We start from the raw sequence: 19,641 nt of genomic DNA on the forward strand, positions 1-19,641 counted from the left end.
GGGGTACCATGTACCCCATACTCATTTACATAGGGTGGGGGGCCGGGATCTGGGGGCCCCCTTATTAAAGGGGGCTCCCAGATTCCGATAAGCCCCCGCCCGCAGACCCCGACAACCAACGGCCAGGGTTGTCGGGAAGAGGCCCTTGTCCTCATCAACATGGGGACAAGGTGCTTTGGGGGGGGGGGCGCAGGGCGCCCCCCTCCCCCAAAGCACCCACCCCCCATGTTGAGGGCATGCGGCCTGGTACGGTTCAGGAGGGGGGGGGGCGCTCGCTCGTCCCCACCCCCTTTCCTGACCGGCCAGGCTGCGTGCTCGGATCGGGGTCTGGTATGGATTTTAGGGGGACCCCACGCCGTTTTTTCGGCGTAGCGGGGTTCCCCTTTATAATCCATACCAGACCTAAGGGCCTGGTATGCCCCGCGCTCGCCGCAATAGGAAGATTTGTTTTTCCTATTGCAGCGAGCGCGAGATGCAATACCATCCCCTCGTGTCGCATTTGGTCTGTCGGACCAGCCTACACACGAGCGGGCTTTCCGTCGGACCAGCACACACACGAGCGGACTTTCCGCCCGAAACTGAGTCCGACGGAAAGATTTCAAACATGTTTAAAATCTAGGTCCGGCGGGCTTTTGGGAAGAAGTCCGCCGGAAAAGTCCGCCGCCACCCACACACGGGCGGATTGTCCGGCACACTCTGGTCCGCCGGACCAAGTATGCCGGAAAGTCCGACCGTGTGTACGCGGCATAAGGATCTCGTTGATAGCACTTTATTGAAGTACATAGGGTCTACTCAGAATATTAGAACAGCAGGCATAGCTCCCAACTGTCCCTGATTTTGAGGGACTGTCCCAGATTTGGAGCAATGTGCTTCTGTCCCTCATTCCTCCTCATTTGTCCCTCATTTTGGCCTGATCTATATAGATGTTTTTATGTTTTTAAAATGCACTTTTTATCTATCAAAAAGTGTTTTCCAGCACTAAACCTTTCGTGTGATTTCTAAATTGCTGCATTTGTAAATTCCAAAAGCCAATATAAAGGAATAGTAGTGGTAAAAAAGCACTTGTGGGTTTAACCAATCTTGTTTTTTTTTTGTACAATTCTCCTTTAAGGGGGCGTGGCAGGGTGTGTTTCCTATGCCTGCATGCTTTTGCTGATAGGTGTCCCTCATTCCCATCTCAAAAAGTTGGGAGGTATGACAGCAGGTATTAATATATATATATATATATACACAGTATACCATAGTCTATAGTTTGAAAAAATAATATTCACTACAAAAATGATCAAGTTGAAACATTTTGTTTATAAACTTAGCTTACAGTTCCCTTCATCCCAGTCAAAGGGAAAACTAGTCCTGGTAAAATGTATGCTAACATCAAAATTTTTTGCCTTAAATTAGTATACCTGTGCAGGTTTAGATATAAAAAGTTATATTTGGCCCTTTCACACTTGAGTGACCTGTCCAGCCACTTGGGACTGCAAAGTTGCATGTCAAGTAGTGCCCCATGAATTCTGCGTCCTCAAGTCACAGTGACTTCAAAGTTGTCCCTGCACTACTTTGGTCCGACTTTGATGCATATACCTGCTTCAAGTCGTGTCAAAATCGCAGCAAAATCGTTTCAAAATCACGGGGGAAATTGCGGTAAAGATCTAGCAAAATTGTGCGACTTTTAAGTCACACAAGTGTGAAAGGGGCCTTATCCTTATTTACTTTTGCATGTACTCAACTCTTCGGCTTGTCTTAGAGGTCAGAGTATGTAGTGTGTGAGGTGACACTTGAGAAAAGCAGCCATGGCCAGAATTCGGGTAACCTCTGTCCTTCTGAATCAAGCTAGACAAAAATAAAAAAGTGACATTTAATAAGGGGGCATATATAAATGAATGATGGCTACACCTGCAGAGGTTTAACAATTTAAGACCAAAGGTTCTATTTATAAAAAAAAAAAAATGCTGAACAAATTTACAAGCATTCGCCTAGCCTAGCATATCGTCAGCTCCTTCTAGTGGCCTTAATTTTTTTTCTGATTGAGGTAATGCTGCATTAGGACCACTAGAAGGAGCTGATGATTATAAACCATAGGAAAAATAGGTGAGAATTTGTGACGGCTGGGCAAATGCTTTTCAGATTTGTTCAGCAAATTATTTTATAAATAGACTTCTAAAGGTTATCATTCGAACGCAAGTCTAGTCATGACTAGTTGAAGATAAAATAGTTATAATTTTTAAAATACACTGCTTGACATAGAATGTATATTTCCAGAACCAAGAAATATTGATATTCATACATGTATGCAATTAAATTATCTGTGGAGAAATGTGTTGGCGTCTCTGTGAATAGCTCTGGCAGCCTTCAGGCCACTTTTAATAGCTGTGTCAATCCAACCATGGGGAGCTGAAGTGTGTTCTCCAGCAAAATATATTCTGCCTTCAGGTTGAGCCAGGTACTCAAACAAATTAGTATTCTGATACGGGATGAAATAGGCGAATGCACCCATGGAATATGGATCCAGGCTCCACTTCTTTACCACAGTCTTAGGACAAAGGCGTCTGAGCTCTTTCTCTGGTCTCAAGTGGATGGCAGCCAAGTCTTCAAAAATAATGTCAATGCACTCTTCATCACTGAGGGATAGGAAGAACAATGACTCATCTGCCCAAGTGTATGATGCAAGGAGGACCCCTCTTCCTCCGGTGAAGTTGTGACTTGGGTAATAGATAGAACGCGATGGGCGATCAGTGTTACTACTCCCACCAACTATACCATCCTTTTCCCAGAACCTCTCAGTACAACCCAGTAAGATTTTTGTGGAACTTGCATAGTAGATGTTACCTAAAGCAAAATCCTTCTCATTGGACAAAGGAGGACTGAACTTAATACGTTTGGTTGCCTTTGCTGTGGATGTTATGATTACATAGTCCGCGATTATGCTGGTGGGAGGAGTGGTCCTATCTTTACGGTAGTAGACGATCACTGATTTTTCATTCCTCATGACTTTAACTACAGTGGATTTCATTCTGATCACATTTCCCAAATATTTGGCCAAGGCCAAGGGCAATTGATCGAAGCCTCCAGTGATCTCATCTAACCTGGTGAAATAGAATATTTTTTGAATTAGGTGATACTTATCTTATATTCATTTCTATAAGTCAGTAAATATATTAATTTAGCCATCTAACCTTTTACCATCCACATAACGCATATGGCGGCGCCAAAGAGGGGGGTCTTTAACACCTACCAGCTGCACATTTGCATCAATGGGCAGCTGAGGTTTCTGTACTGAAAAAACACACCCTGAGCACACCGAGCATGATGACTAAGCTGACAAAGACAGGTCCCAGTCCCTAGTAATAATGGAGCTGGAAGGACTAGTGTCCACTGATTTTTTGTTTTTTATCAACCACTTGCTGACCAGCCGCCATCATTATACTGTGGCAGGTCAGCTCGTTCCCACGTGAATCGCCATAGCTGTATGTCGGTCCCTTTAAAAGCTATAGCAAGTACACACGCCCGATGCACGGTGGGGGAGCTGATGCGCGTGGCCGCAATGTCCACCGACCACCCGCGATTGCTCCACAGAGAGCCAGAATGGGGATCTGTCAATGTAAACAAACAGATCCTAGTGATTAGGAACAGTGATCTCTCTGTACTCCCAGTCAGCCCCCCCCCCACACAGTTAATAACACCTCCCAGGGAACACATTTAACCCCTTTATCACCCCTTCCCTGCCAGTGGCATTTGTACAGTAATCAGTGCATTTTTATAGCACTGATCGCTGTATAAATGTCCCTGGTTCCAAAAAAGTGTCCGATCTGACCACCGTAATGTCGCAGTCCCACTAAAAATCACTGATCACCGCCATTACTAGTAAAAAAAAAAAAAAAATGCCATAAATCTATCCCCTATTTTGTAGATGCTATAACCTTTGCGCAAAACAATCAATATATGCTTTTTTTTACCAAAAAGTAGAAGAATACATATTGGCCTAAAGTGATGAAGAAATTAATTTTTTTGGATATTTATTATAGCAAAAAGTAAAAAATATATATATATTTTTTTCAAAATAGTCGATCTTTTTTTGTTTAAGAATCACATACCAACAAAAGAAAGCTCTATTTGTAGGAAAAAAGGACGTCAATTTTGTTTGGGTACAGCGTCGCACAACCGGGCAAATATCAGTTAAAGTAACGCAGTGCCGAATCGCAAAAAATGGCCTGTCATTAAGGGGGTAAATCTTTCCGATCCTTGAGTGGTTAAAGAACTTGTCAAAAATGGTGTCTTTGTTTTTATTAACACTTTTTTTGGTAATGACCCCTCCCTCATTTATATGAGGGAGGGGGTATCTGGGTGCCACCTTATTGTTAAAGGGGGCTTCCATGTTCCGATAAGTCCCCCTGGCTAAGTACCCCTGTATGTTGAGGGCATGTGGCCTGGTATGGTTCAGTGAGGAAGGGAGGCACCCATATGCTCTTTCCCCTTTTCCTGGCCAGCAAGGCTGCATGTTCGGATAAGGACCTGGTCTGGGGTGGATTTTTTTGAGGGACCTTATGTTTTTTGGGGCGTTTCTTTTGTGCGGGGCTTCCCCATAACATTTGTGCTTTTGGTGGGATCCTCATTAATATTCATGCCAGACCCTTATCCTAGATTAAGGTCTGATATATATGTTAATGGGGGACCCCAACACAAAAAGAATTGTGGAAAAATGTAACTTTGTCCAAAACTTTTTTGGATAAAGTAAAGAAGGGTTAGAACCCCTGTCATTTTTTATTGAAAGAAAGTAATGGAAAATCTTTAATTTACAGTAACAACTGTCTAAGAGGGGATTTCTTCTCTCCCTGGATAGATCTCCTCTCCATGTTAGGAAATGAGGGCAAATCTCCCTAATGAAACACAGACAGCAAATAATAAACTGACTTGGGCTTTAACCCTTTACTACCGTATCCAAACTATTATGAAAAGTTATGACTATACACTTTAAGAATATTAAAATTACCTCATCCTTTGGAAAAATAGGTACGTTGCCAGATGCAGACGAGCTTTGTTCCTTTTTAGATTTTTCTTGTACATGCACAGTAAAAGGTATTTCTGTGTTCTCCCCTAGTACCCTGGTATTTCTGTGATCCCTAGACATCATTGACCAATATGGTCATGTTCATATATGGCCAATGACATCACACGGGAGACCCCACACCCATGTATATACCAGCTGTCATCTGTTCACCCTGTCATTTGGTGGGAGGCAAACAGTCTAGACGTGTCCTGACAGGCACTTTTTATTTCTTTGTTTGACAAGTTGACAGGCATCTTAATTTTACATGGATCTACATCCCTCGACAACATAGTTGACAGTGGATGTACATTGTGGGACATTTTGTTTTTGTTTTTCATTAAAAGACTTGTCAAATACTGTTTATGTTCTTTTTTACTGTTTACATTTAAAATTTACATAGTACCCCTTACTCACATGGGGAGGGATATATAGTTGCCCCCTTATTATTAAACTTGGCTTCCAAATTCACTTATCCCCCGCCTGCATACCCCCACGATCACTGGGCTAGGGTTGTGGGGAAAAGGCCCTTGTCTTTATCAACATAGTGACATCAACAAGTTGCTTTGCCAGCGGGTTACTTTGCCAACGTGCCTGTTTTTTGTGACGGAGTTCCCCATAAAAACCATACTAGACTCAAGAGTCTGGTATGCATTTTGAGGGAGACTCTACACAATTTTTTTTCAATCTGTGAAACTGTGATACTGTTTAAATTGCCAGCAAATGACATTTCATTGTGGATCTTAGGGGTTTGCTATTTATTTTGGGGGATGTTTGGTGGCTCTGTTTCATTTTTCTTTGTAAAAAAAAAAAGCGAAGAGGGAAATGTCATTTGCCAGCGATTTAAAACACTTTTCTACTTTGTAAATGCCAGTGCTTTCAAAAATAAGTGCTCTTAGATTCATGGAATTTTTTTATTTTTTTTGCATTGGTACATGTTCTCCAAAGCAGTGTCCACACCCATCCCCCATGCCATTTTTGACAACCCTTTGCCTATTAGCCTAAAAAATGGGCATTTTTGATTTCACAGATTCGGCTCCCTTTGACTTCAGTGGGGTTTGGCATCGAAACTCCTTTGAAGCTTGCTGAACCCTGCTCAAACCAAATCCAGCTCACCATTCTTTAAGCTCTTGGTATATATACTGTATATTTGTATAAAGGATAATACCGGGAATATGTCGCATGTTTGCATTTCCTTTTCTTTTACTGTACCTTGGTGATTTAAAAATATACGCATCCATAACTGCTTCGAAAAATGAGACGTAGGGCTGACCATTAGTATTCATGAAGTTTCCAAGCATCTTAATAGCACCAGCACTTAAACGTCCTTCATCCACCAGGATAGACTATTGCAGAAAAAAATAAAAGCACAGTATTAGGGTTTTGCAAAGATAGGACCTTACTAAACTTTAAAGTTCATGTACGGAGAATACATGTGGCGAGCTGCAGCTATTTCACAATTTTTACATTAATTAGAATGATTTAGCTAGCTTCCACCCGGCCTATAGAAAAATAACGGCCAGGCGGGACATTTGTTGATCCGGGTGGATGTCATATGACATCCTCCCGGATCACGCCTCGCATGCGGCCATGCTGCAGTGCAATCTGTCTGATGGGCATAGCCGATGACTAATCAGTGTACCAGCCCGCTGCTAGTACCATGTGGTCGCTGTAACCAATCACAGCAGATCATATGACAATCGTAAACAATGAATGGCTTCCTTTCATGCCATCCTTTGTATACAATTATGTTGCTAGCTGTGATTGGTCACAGTGATCACATGGTACAGACAAGGCCAATCACAGTCCATCTGTACCATGTGATTAGATGTGACCAATCACAGCTAAGCACAACAAAACACACTGAATGAACCAGTTTCATTCAGTAAAAATGGTTGCTTATAACAGTGAAATTCACTTGTATGTGTTCCACATATATTGTAAAGGTGGGAACAATAGTAGGGATACATTGAGAAGGGGGCAAGCGGACAGCCACCGGAGTTTTGCATTTTACACTTATTTTTAACAGTAAACTGAGTTTATATAGTGAAATACAGTACTTAGAACTCCGTCTGACCGTTTAGATGTTGAATTTTAAAAGCAGAAAACTTCTGTCTGATTAGCAAACCTGTGAGATCATCAGGCTTGCGCTGCTTTTAAAATTCAACATCTAAACAGTCAGATGGAGTTCTATGTACTGTATTTCACTATATAATCTCAGTTTACTGTTAAAAATAAGAGTAAAATGCAAAACTCCGGTGGGTGCAACAAGATGTCCGCTTGCCCCCTTCTCAGTGTATCCTTACTGTGGAGGAGTGCGGGGGTGTAGAAAGATTGCGGCGACGAAACGTCACTTCCGTTACACATTCTGATGGGTCGCCTAATCTGATGAAACACCCGCTAATGTGGAAAGCAAAATACACATTTAGCGAGATCCCTGCGTACAGTCAATGGATATTTGTGCTCTCAGTGTTATTGTTTTGGCCTAATAACTTTACCTGAAGGGAAACTTTGTCAAGTGAGTCCAAGATTCCAGAGCAGTTTTCTCCAGCAACGTGTCTTACAAACTAAAGAAAGAAAACGAGAAGTTACAATGAAGACTAGATTTCCGTAAAGGTCAGGTTATATCATGTTTTGGGCTTCTGATCCTGTTTACCCATCTGCATTGACTTTTTTACCAGTTCCTGTCTGTATTTGTATGTTGCTCCTAGTAATGACTCCATCTGCTCTTGTCTGCCTTCTTTGTACTGACACTCTATTTCCTGTTTCTGTGTCCTTATTAGTCTAGCTAGGAATATACTTTTAGTTTAAGACACAAGAAATACCCAGCACTTTAGTACCACCATAATCCCCAAACAATCCCCACATGCAGTAAAGATTAAACAGTAATGAAATATAATAAATGTGCAAAAACAAATCATACTCAAAATTCAAAAGTGCAAAATTTGTGTAAATAAAAAGCACAATAACAGATTAAATATAATAGTATAAGATATATGTAATATAGCACTTCTTTATACAGTCCACTTGAAGTGAAGCACAGTCCTTTAAAATTAAATCAATCTGCTGCATTAAAAACAATGAACCCATACCTCCCAACATTTTGAGATTGGAATGAAGGACACCTACTAGCAAACGTATGTAGGCATAGGACACGCCCCTGCCACGCCCCCTTAAAGGGGAAATAACAAAAAAATGGTTAATTAAATCCACAAGTGCTTTTTTTTACCACTACTATTCCTTTATATTGGCTTTTAAAATTGAAAAATGCAGCAATTTAGAATTTGGATGAAAGGTTTAGCACTGGGAAACACCTTATGGAAGATAAAAAGTGCATTTTATATACAACTATATAGATCTGACCAAAATGAGGGACAAATGAGGAGGAAAGAGGGCCAGGGGGACATCCAAATCAGGGACAGTCCCTCGAAATCAGGGACAGTTGGGAGCTATGAATGAACCATAATGTCTATATAAACACTACAGAGTTCATATATAGTATAATGGTGATCCAACTCCAAAGAGGAAATCCCAGCACTGTCTCCAGTGTCAGAAAAGGCTCCACACAGCACCACAGTGATACAGACAAACTGCTTACCAAACAGCAATGACCCTCAAATTATAGAGTGGTCACTCATGCACAATTGTTATTCTACTTTCAAGCATGATAGGGTTGCTCTCCAGGCTTCTATCGGTGGAGGCATCAAAATCCAGGTTCACCAGACAGGTCTTAGGCAGTAATACTCCAAGGTATCTTCAACATCCAGTCTTCACATATGCACAGATCACTTGTCTCACCATAAATTGAATTATACCTCATAGGAGCATAAAGGATGCTACCAGTGTAACACAATTTCAAACCACTTTATAATAAAGTTAATCAGACTTACATAAGTATATCCCAAACAATAGGTGTGACGTCCGGAGTGATGATGTCACAAGTCTCACCTACACATTTTCGTCACCATTTTACGTCATCAGGGGCAATGAAATGCGTAGGGTGGGACATGTGACATCATCACGCCAGAGGCTGCGGCCCTTCTATGGTGAGACAAGTGACCCTGTGCCTGTGTGGAGACTGGATGTTAGGGATACCTTGGAGTATTACCACTTAAGACCCAGCTGGTTAAACCTGGATCCTGGTTACTTCATTGGTAGAAGCCGGGGTGCAGCTTTATCTTGCTTGGAAGTGGAATAACAAGTGAGCATTAGGGATGAGCCGAACACCCCCCTGTTCGGTTCGCACCAGAACATGCGAACAGGAAAAAAGTTCGTTCGAACACGCGAACACCGTTAAAGTCTATGGGACACGAACATGAATAATCAAAAGTGCTAATTTTAAAGGATAATATGCAAGTTATTGTCATAAAAAGTGTTTGGGGACCTGGGTCCTGCCCCAGGGGACATGGATCAATGCAAAAAAAAGTTTTAAAAACGGCCGTTTTTTCAGGAGCAGTGATTTTAATAATGCTTAAAGTCAAACAATAAAAGTGTAATATCCCTTTAAATTTCGTACCTGGGGGGTGTCTATAGTATGCCTGTAAAGGGGCGCATGTTTCCTGTGTTTAGAACAGTCTGACAGCAAAATGACATTTTGAAGGAAAAAACTCATTTAAAACTACCCGCGGCTATTGCATTGCCGACAATACACATAGAAGTTCATCGATAAAAACGGCATGGAAATTCCCCAAAGGGGAACCCCGAACCAAAATTTAAAAAAAAAAATGACGTGGGAGTCCCCCTAAATTCCATACCAGGCCCTTCAGGTCTGGTATGGATATTAAGGGGAACCCCGGCTAAAATTAAAAAAAAAAAATGACGTGGGGTTCCCCCTAAATTCCATACCAGACCTGAAGGGTCTGGTATGGATTTTAAGGGGAACCCCGCGCCAAAAAAAAAAAAAAACGGCGTGGGGTCCCCCCAAAAATCCATACCAGACCCTTATCCGAGCACGCAACCTGGCAGGCCGCAGGAAAAAAAGGGGGGGACGAGAGTGCGGCCCCCCCCCCCTGAACCGTACCAGGCCACATGCCCTCAACATTGGGAGGGTGCTTTGGGGTAGCCCCCCAAAACACCTTGTCCCCATGTTGATGAGGACAAGGGCCTCATCCCCACAACCCTGGCCGGTGGTTGTGGGGGTCTGCGAGCGGGGGGCTTATCGGAATCTGGAAGCCCCCTTTAACAAGGGGACCCCCAGATCCCGGCCCCCCCCCTGTGTGAAATGGTAAGGGGGTACAAAAGTACCCCTACCATTTCACTAAAAAACTGTCAAAAATGTTAAAAATGACAAGAGACAGTTTTTGACAATTCCTTTATTTAAATACTTCTTCTTTCTTCCTTCAACTTTTGGTTCTTCTGGTTCTTCTGGCTCTTCTGGTTCTTCCTCCGGCGTTCTCGTCCAGCATCTCCTCTGCGGCGTCTTCTATCTTCTTCTCCTCGGGCCGCTCCGCACCCATGGCATGGGGGGAGGCTCCCGCTCTTCTCTTCTTCTTCATCTTCTTCTCTTCTTCTCTTCTTCTCTTCTTCATTTTCTTCTCCGGGCCGCTCCGCATCCATGCTGGTATGGAGGGAGGCTCCCGCTGTGTGACGGCGCTCCTCGTCTGACAGTTCTTAAATAACGGGGGGCAGGGCCACCCGGTGACCCCGCCCCCCTCTGACGCACGGGACATGACGGGACTTCCCTATGGCATTCCCCGTGACGTCACAGGGAAGTCCCGTCAAGTCACCGTGCGTCAGAGGGGGGCGGGGTCACCGGGTGGCCCCGCCCCCCGTTATTTAAGAACTGTCAGACGAGGAGCGCCGTCACACAGCGGGAGCCTCCCGCCATGCTAGCATGTGTGAGGAGCGGCCGGAGAAGAAAATGAAGAAGAGAAGAAAAGAAGAAGAGAAGAAGAAGAAGAGAAGAGCGGGAGCCTCCCCCCATGCCATGGGTGCGGAGCGGCCCGAGGAGAAGAAGATAGAAGACGCCGCGGAGGAGATGCTGGACGAGAACGCCGGAGGAAGAACCAGAAGAGCCAGAAAAACCAGAAGAACCAGAAGATGAAGGAAGATAGAAGAAAGAAGAAGTATTTAAATAAAGGAATTGTCAAAAACTGTCTCTTGTCATTTTTAACATTTTTGACAGTTTTTTAGTGAAATGGTAGGGGTAAGTACCCCCTTACCATTTCACACAGGGGGGGGCGGGATCTGGGGGCCCCCTTGTTAAAGGGGGCTTCCAGATTCCGATAAGCCCCCCGCCCGCAGACCCCCACAACCACCGGCCAGGGTTGTGGGGATGAGGCCCTTGTCCTCATCAACATGGGGACAAGGTGTTTTGGGGGGCTACCCCAAAGCACCCTCCCAATGTTGAGGGCATGTGGCCTGGTACGGTTCAGGAGGGGGGGGCCGCACTCTCGTCCCCCCCTCTTTTCCTGCGGCCTGCCAGGTTGCGTGCTTGGATAAGGGTCTGGTATGGATTTTTGGGGGGACCCCACGCCGTTTTTTTTTTTTTTTTTGCGCGGGGTTCCCCTTAAAATTCATACCAGACCTGAAGGGTCTGGTATGGAATTTAGGGGGAACCCCACGTCATTTTTTTTTTTTAATTTTGGCCGGGGTTCCCCTTAATATCCATACCAGACCTGAAGGGCCTGGTATGGAATTTAGGGGGACTCCCACGTCATTTTTTTTTTTAAATTTTGGTTCGGGGTTCCCCTTTGGGGAATTCCCATGCCGTTTTTATCAATGAACTTCTATGTGTATTGTCGGCAATGCAATAGCCGCGGGTAGTTTTAAATGAGTTTTTTCCTTCAAAATGTCATTTTGCTGTCAGACTGTTCTAAACACAGGAAACATGCGCCCCTTTACAGGCATACTATAGACACCCCCCAGGTACGAAATTTAAAGGGATATTACACTTTTATTGTTTGACTTTAAGCATTATTAAAATCACTGCTCCTGAAAAAACGGCCGTTTTTAAAACTTTTTTTTGCATTGATCCATGTCCCCTGGGGCAGGACCTGGGTCCCCAAACACTTTTTATGACAATAACTTTCATATTAGCCTTTAAAATTAGCACTTTTGATTTCTCCCATAGACTTTTAAAGGGTGTTCCGCGGCATTCGAATTTGCCGCGAACACCCCAAATTGTTCGCTGTTCGGCGAACTTGCGAACAGCCCATGTTCGAGTCGAACATGAGTTCGACTCGAACTCGAAGCTCATCCCTAGTGAGCATGAATGACTTCTCTATAATTAGAGGGTCATTGCTGTTTGGTAAGCAGTTCGGCTGTATCACTGTGGTGCTGTGTAGATCCTTTTCTGACACTGGAGACGGTGCTGAGTAGGGATGAGCCGAACACCCCCCGGTTCGGTTCGCACCAGAACCCGCGAACGGACCGAAAGTTCGCACGAACGTTAGAACCCCATTGACGTCTATGGGACTCGAACGTTCGAAATCAAAAGTGCTCATTTTAAAGGCTAATTTGCATGGTATTGTCCTAAAAAGGGTTTGGGGACCCGGGTCCTACCCCAGGGGACATGTATCAATGCAAAAAAAACTTTTAAAAACGGCCGTTTTTTCGGGAGCAGTGATTTTAATGATGCTTAAAGTAAAAAAAAAAAAGTGAAATATTCCTTTAAATATCGTACCTGGGGGGTGTCTATAGTATGCCTGTAAAGTGACGCGTGTTTCCCATGTTTAGAACAGTCCCTGCACCAAATGTCATTTTTAAAGGAAAAAATCTCATTTAAAACTGCTTGCGGGTTTAATGTCATGTCGGGTCATGGCAATATGGATGAAAATCAGTGAGACAAACGGCATGGGTACCCCCCAGTCCATTACCAGGCCCTTTGGGTCTTGTATGGATATTAAGGGGAACCCCGCACCCAAATTAAAATAAGGAAAGGTGTGGGGCCACCAGGCCCTATATACTCTGAACAGCAGTATACAGGCGGTGCAAACAAGACAGGGACTGTAGGTTTGTTGTTAAGTAGAATCTGTTTGTAATTTTGAACATTTTTAACGTGTTTAGCTCCAGCCAAAAAATCTTTTCTAAGCTTTTTGGAAAACATAGGGAAGGGTTATCACCCCTGTGACATTTGTTTTGCTGTCTTTCCTCCTCTTCAGAAGATTTCACCTCACTTTTTTGTCCCAATGAAAAATGTTTTTTGAAAATTTGGGTTTTTTTGTGGAACAAGGATTGGAAAGCATCAGTGGAAAGGAGAAATTGTTTTCCCATATTAACTCTTACAGGAGAGAATTTCCCTTCCTAGGGGTAGATTTCATCTCACTTCCTGTTGTCTCCTTCCGTTTGCAAGTAGGAGTCGTTTGTAAGTTAGATGTTTGAAAGTAGGGTCCTGCCCTATATACTCAGCAGAAATTTGGGCCTTAGGTGTTGCTGTGGCCACAACACTGTAAGCCCTCACAGGGCCCTGCTGTGAAATATTAGATCAAGAATTGTAATTACATGCCCCTGTTGAACAGGAGCTGAAAAATTAGGCCTTAGGCACTGGTGCTGGTGCCACAACACTGCAACCCCTCACAGACACTCTAGTTGGAACGCAGGAACGAGCCCTGCTGCAAATTATTGCTTCAAAAATTGTAATTACACGCCCCTGTTAGACAGGGGCAGAAAAATTGGGCCTTAGGCACTGGTGCTGGTGCCACAACACTGCAACCCCTCACAGACACTCTAGTTGGAACGCAGGAACGAGCCCTGCTGCAAAGTATTGCATCAAAAATTGTAATTACACGCCCCTGTTAGACAGGGGCAGAAAAATTGGGCCTTAGGCACTGGTGCTGGTGCCACAACACTGCAACCCCTCACAGACACTCTAGTTGGAACGCAGGAACGAGCCCTGCTGCAAAGTATTGCATCAAAAATTGTAATTACACGCCCCTGTTAGACAGGGGCAGAAAAATTGGGCTTTAGGCACTGGTGCTGGTGCCACAACACTGCAACCCCTCACAGACACTCTAGTTGGAATGCAGGAACGAGCCCTGCTGCAAAGTATTACATCAAAAATTGTAATTACACGCCCCTGTTAAACAGGGGCTGAAAAATTGTGCCTTAGGCACTGGTGGTGGCGCCCAGAACCAAAAATGTTCTTACAAGCTATCAGCGTGATGATTGAGGAGGAAGAGGATAATTACTCAGGGATAGTCACTCAGCATCAGCATAGGCAGTCTTTGAAGGGATCTGAGATTTCAAAAAAAATTATTCGGTTACATCAGCATCAGGTGCTTGGTAGCTGGTGGTGATCCAAGACTCATTCATTTTTATGAAGGTCAGCCGATCGACCGAGTCGGTGGACAGACGCACCCTGTGATCGGTTACCACGCCTCCAGCAGCACTGAATGTGCGTTCCGAAAGAACGCTGGATGCAGGACAGGCCAGTAGCTCAATTGCATACTGTGCAAGCTCTGGCCAGTGATCCATCCTCAAGACCCAGTAACCCAGAGGATTTTCGGTGGGAAAGGTGTCCAAGTCTGATCTTGCCCCTAGGTATTCCTGCACCATGTAAAACAGACGCTGGCGATGGTTGCTGGAACCGATCATACCTTGGGGCTGCGGACCAAAAAATTGTCTGAACGCATCGGTCAGACGGCCACCTTCTCCACCGCTCCTTCTTTGACTGACCGAAGCCTCAGCAACACGTTGTCCAGAAACAGGAGTTTGTAACCTCCCAGTCTCTGGGAACGCGTTGCACAGACCTTTCTGCAAGGCCTCCCGAAGATGTTTCATCCTCTGCTCCCTCTGCGATGGCAAGATAAGGTCCGCAACCTTACCCTTGTAACGTGGATCAAGGAGGGTTGCCAGCCAGTATTGGTCCTTCTCCTTGATACCACGAATACGAGGATCCTTACGCAGGCTTTGCAGGATCAGGGAGGCCATGCAGCGTAGGTTTGCTGAGGCATTCGGTCCGGAGTCCTCTGGGTCACTAAGAACGACATGGTCCGCAGCCACCTCCTCCCAGCCACGTACAAGTCCATGTGTTTCTTGGGACTGATCCCTTAAAGACTGCTGCTGATGCTGAGTGCCAGGCTCCACCTCCATACTGACACAATCTTCCTCCTCCTCCTCTTCCTCCTCGTCCTCTTCCTGTGTGATCGGCGGGCACGCAGGAACACTGTCTGGATAAAGGGGGCCTTGAGAGCTAAGGAAGTCCTCCTCTTCCTGCCTCTGTTCTGCCTCAAGTGCCCTGTCCATTATTCCACGCAGCGTGTGCTCCAACAGGTGGACAAGGGGGACAGTGTCACTGATGCATGCACTGTCACTGCTCGCCATCCTCGTGGCCTCCTCGAATGGTGACAGGACAGTGCATGCATCCCTGATCATGGCCCACTGGCGTGGGGAAAAAAAAACAAGCTCCCCTGACCCTGTCCTGGTGCCATAGTCGCACAGGTACTCATTGATGGCCCTCTGCTGCGTGTGCAGCCGCTGCAGCATGGCCAACGTTGAGTTCCACCTGGTGGGCATGTCACAGATTAGGCGGTTCTTGGGCAGGTTAAACTCCTTTTGGAGGTCCGTCAGCCGAGCACTGGCATTATATGACCGGCGGAAATGCACACAGACTTTCCTGGCCTGCCTCAGGACATCCTGTAAGCCCGGGTACCTGCCCAAGAACCGCTGCACCACCAAGTTAAGGACGTGAGCCAAACAGGGCACATGGGTCATTTGTCCCTGTCGGAGGGCAGAGAGGAGGTTGGTGCCATTGTCGCAAACCACCATTCCTGCCTTAAGTTGGCGTGGCGTCAACCACCTCTGAACCTGCCCCTGCAGAGCTGACAGAACCTCTGCCCCAGTGTGGCTCCTGTCCCCCAAGCACACCAGCTCAAGCACCGCATGGCATCTTTTGGCCTGCGTACTTGCGTAGCCCCTTGAACGCCTACGGAGCACCGCTGGTTCCGAGGAAGAGGCCATGGAGGAAGAAGAAGAGGAGGGGGTGGAGGAGAGAGGTGTGTCACAATCAGCATTTTGGAGGCGTGGTGGCGGAACAACCTCCAACACTACTGCACCTTGTCCTGCATCCTTCCCAGCTGCCAGCAGAGTCACCCAATGCGCCGTGAAACGTAGGTAACGTCCCTGTCCATGCCTGCTGGACCATGAGTCAGCGGTAATATGCACCTTACCGCTGACCGCCCTGTCCAGCGAGGCATGGACATTGCCTTCCACATGCCGGTAGAGAGCCGGAATCGCCTTCCGTGAGAAAAAGTGGCGTTTGGGTACCTGCCACTGAGGAACCGCACATTCCACAAACTCACGGAAGGGGGCAGAGTCTACCAACTGAAAAGGCAGCAGTTGAAGTGCTAGCAATTTTGCCAAGCTAGCATTCAACCGCTGGGCATGTGGATGGCTGGGAGCAAACTTCTTTCGGCGGTGCAGCAGCTGGGGCAGGGAAATTTGCCTGGTACAATCTGACGTCGGTGTACCAAAAGCAGATTGCCCACAAGTACTTGGCTGTGACACACCTAATTCTACACCTTCATTCCTCTCACTGCAGGTCTCAGAGAGGACTGAAGGTCTAGTGGGGTTGGAAATCTCAGCTGATGAGGGGCAAGGAGAGATCCTCTTTGTTCTTTGGTGTGGGTCTTTTAGATACGCTTGCCAACGAACTGCATGGCAGGTCAACATATGTCTGGTCAAGCATGTGGTACCCAAGCGGGAGATGTTTTGGCCACGCGAGATACGCTTGAGACATATGTTGCAAATAGCAGCGGTGCGATCTGATGCACTCGTCTCAAAAAAGGCCTACACCAAAGAACTTTTTGAATAACGCGCAGAGACTGCAGCGCCCTGCACATGTGGAGCTTTGGGGTGTGATGCAGTCAATGTGCTGCCCTTAGGCTGGCCCCTGGAGGGCATCCTGCCTCGTTGGTGATGTGCTGCCGCCTCCTCCTCCTCCTCCTCCTCCTCCTCTCTCCTATCAGGCACCCACGTTGAGTCAGTGACCTCATCATCCCCTCCCTCCTCATCACTGGAGCAAACCTGGCAGTATGCTGCAGCAGGGGGAGCATGACTGCCAGATTGCTGTCCTTCTTGGGCACCCCCTCTGTCCGCACTCATGTTACTGCCTTCATCGAGCTCAGTATCGTCATCAGAGCCTTCCAAACGCTGGGCATCCTCCTGGAGCATGTACCCAACACTGTGGTCAAACAGTTCGAGGGAATCCTCATGAGGACATGGTGGAGCTAGGGAAGGAGTCACTGATGACATTGAGCTGAGGGAAGAGGCCGCTGCTTTGCCAGACAAAGCACCCTGGGCATGGGTGAGAGAGGATGAGGAGGATGAGGACGGCTTGGTCATCCACTCGACCAAGTCTTCCGCATGTTGCGGCTCAACACGGCCAGCTGCCGAAAAAAAGGCCAAGCGTGTCCCATGGCCACGTGCTGATGAGGATGCACCGTCTCCACGACCAGCACTAGACACAGAGCCTGCTTGCCCTCTCTTATTGGCTTGTGACTGTCTGCCTCTCCTTCTTGGCCTTCCAGACATACTAATGGCCTGTAGCTGCACTAAGCTGGGATAGAACACCTGTAATTTTCTTCAAGTAGCTTTATATACTGTAACCAGACAAGCCTGCCTGTCAGTAGGAAGATAACAGGAATGGATCTAGCTGAACACTGTGAGCAGGACGCACTGTACTAAATGTAAATAGTCTAGCTGCCTGACCGTGGTACTAATAGGATCAAATAGAACACCTGTAATTTTCTTCAGGTAGCTTTATATACTGTAACCAGACAAGCCTGCCTGTCAGTAGGAAGATAACAGGAACGGATCTAGCTGTACACTGTGAGCAGGACGCACTGTACTAAATGTAAATAGTCTAGCTGCCTGACCGTGGTACTAATAGGATCAAATAGAACACCTGTAATTTTCTTCAGGTAGCTTTATATACTGTAACCAGACAAGCCTGCCTGTCAGTAGGAAGATAACAGGAACGGATCTAGCTGAACACTGTGAGCAGGACGCACTGTACTAAATGTAAATAGTCTAGCTGCCTGACCGTGGTACTAATAGGATCAAATAGAACACCTGTAATTTTCTTCAGGTAGCTTTATATACTGTAACCAGACAAGCCTGCCTGTCAGTAGGAAGATAACAGGAACGGATCTAGCTGTACACTGTGAGCAGGACGCACTGTACTAAATGTAAATAGTCTAGCTGCCTGACCGTGGTACTAATAGGATCAAATAGAACACCTGTAATTTTCTTCAGGTAGCTTTATATACTGTAACCAGACAAGCCTGCCTGTCAGTAGGAAGATAACAGGAACGGATCTAGCTGAACACTGTGAGCAGGACGCACTGTACTAAATGTAAATAGTCTAGCTGCCTGACCGTGGTACTAATAGGATCAAATAGAACACCTGTAATTTTCTTCAGGTAGCTTTATATACTGTAACCAGACAAGCCTGCCTGTCAGTAGGAATTTAACAGGAACGGATCTAGCTGAACACTGTGAGCAGGACGCACTGCACTAAATGTAAATAGTCTAGAAGATAACAGGAACGGATCTAGCTGAACACTGTGAGCAGGACGCACTGCACTAAATGTAAATAGTCTAGAAGATAACAGGAACGGATCTAGCTGAACACTGTGAGCAGGACGCACTGCACTAAATGTAAATAGTCTAGAAGATAACAGGAACGGATCTAGCTGAACACTGTGAGCAGGACGCACTGCACTAAATGTAAATAGTCTAGAAGATAACAGGAACGGATCTAGCTGAACACTGTGAGCAGGACGCACTGCACTAAATGTAAATAGTCTAGAAGATAACAGGAACGGATCTAGCTGAACACTGTGAGCAGGACGCACTGCACTAAATGTAAATAGCAGGAACGGATCTAGCTGAACACTGTGAGCAGGACGCACTGCACTAAATGTAAATAGTCTAGAAGATAACAGGAACGGATCTAGCTGAACACTGTGAGCAGGACGCACTGCACTAAATGTAAATAGTCTAGAAGATAACAGGAACGGATCTAGCTGAACACTGTGAGCAGGACGCACTGCACTAAATGTAAATAGCAGGAACGGATCTAGCTGAACACTGTGAGCAGGACGCACTGCACTAAATGTAAATAGTCTAGAAGATAACAGGAACGGATCTAGCTGAACACTGTGAGCAGGACGCACTGCACTAAATGTAAATAGCAGGAACGGCTCTAGCTGAACACTGTGAGCAGGACGCACTGCACTAAATGTAAATAGCAGGAACGGATCTAGCTGAACACTGTGAGCAGGACGCACTGCACTAAATGTAAATAGCAGGAACGGATCTAGCTGAACACTGTGAGCAGGACGCACTGCACTAAATGTAAATAGCAGGAACGGATCTAGCTGAACACTGTGAGCAGGACGCACTGCACTAAATGTAAATAGCAGGAACGGATCTAGCTGAACACTGTGAGCAGGACGCACTGCACTAAATGTAAATAGCAGGAACGGATCTAGCTGAACACTGTGAGCAGGACGCACTGCACTAAATGTAAATTGCAGGAACGGATCTAGCTGAACACTGTGAGCAGGACGCACTGCACTAAATGTAAATAGTCTAGAAGATAACAGGAACGGATCTAGCTGAACACTGTGAGCAGGACGCACTGCACTAAATGTAAA

At 45.8% G+C, this 19,641-nt stretch overlaps 1 protein-coding gene across 1 annotated transcript in view; it reads right to left on the reverse strand.

The window, feature by feature from the left end:
• Positions 1 to 806: 806 nt before the first annotated feature.
• Positions 807 to 19,641, reverse strand: part of LOC141110998 (L-amino-acid oxidase-like) — a 56,575-nt gene continuing 37,740 nt past the window's right edge. The window contains exons 5-7 of the mRNA XM_073602882.1: positions 7,540 to 7,608; positions 6,254 to 6,387; positions 807 to 3,083 (exon numbers count right to left, since the gene is read on the reverse strand). Of these exons, the coding sequence (XP_073458983.1) occupies positions 2,300 to 3,083; positions 6,254 to 6,387; positions 7,540 to 7,608 (987 nt within the window). The 3' untranslated portion in view covers positions 807 to 2,299. The remainder of the gene's footprint in view (positions 3,084 to 6,253; positions 6,388 to 7,539; positions 7,609 to 19,641) is intronic.

The sequence above is a fragment of the Aquarana catesbeiana genome, linkage group LG10, assembly GCF_042186555.1.
Source record: "Aquarana catesbeiana isolate 2022-GZ linkage group LG10, ASM4218655v1, whole genome shotgun sequence".
Lineage (NCBI taxonomy): Eukaryota > Metazoa > Chordata > Amphibia > Anura > Ranidae > Aquarana > Aquarana catesbeiana.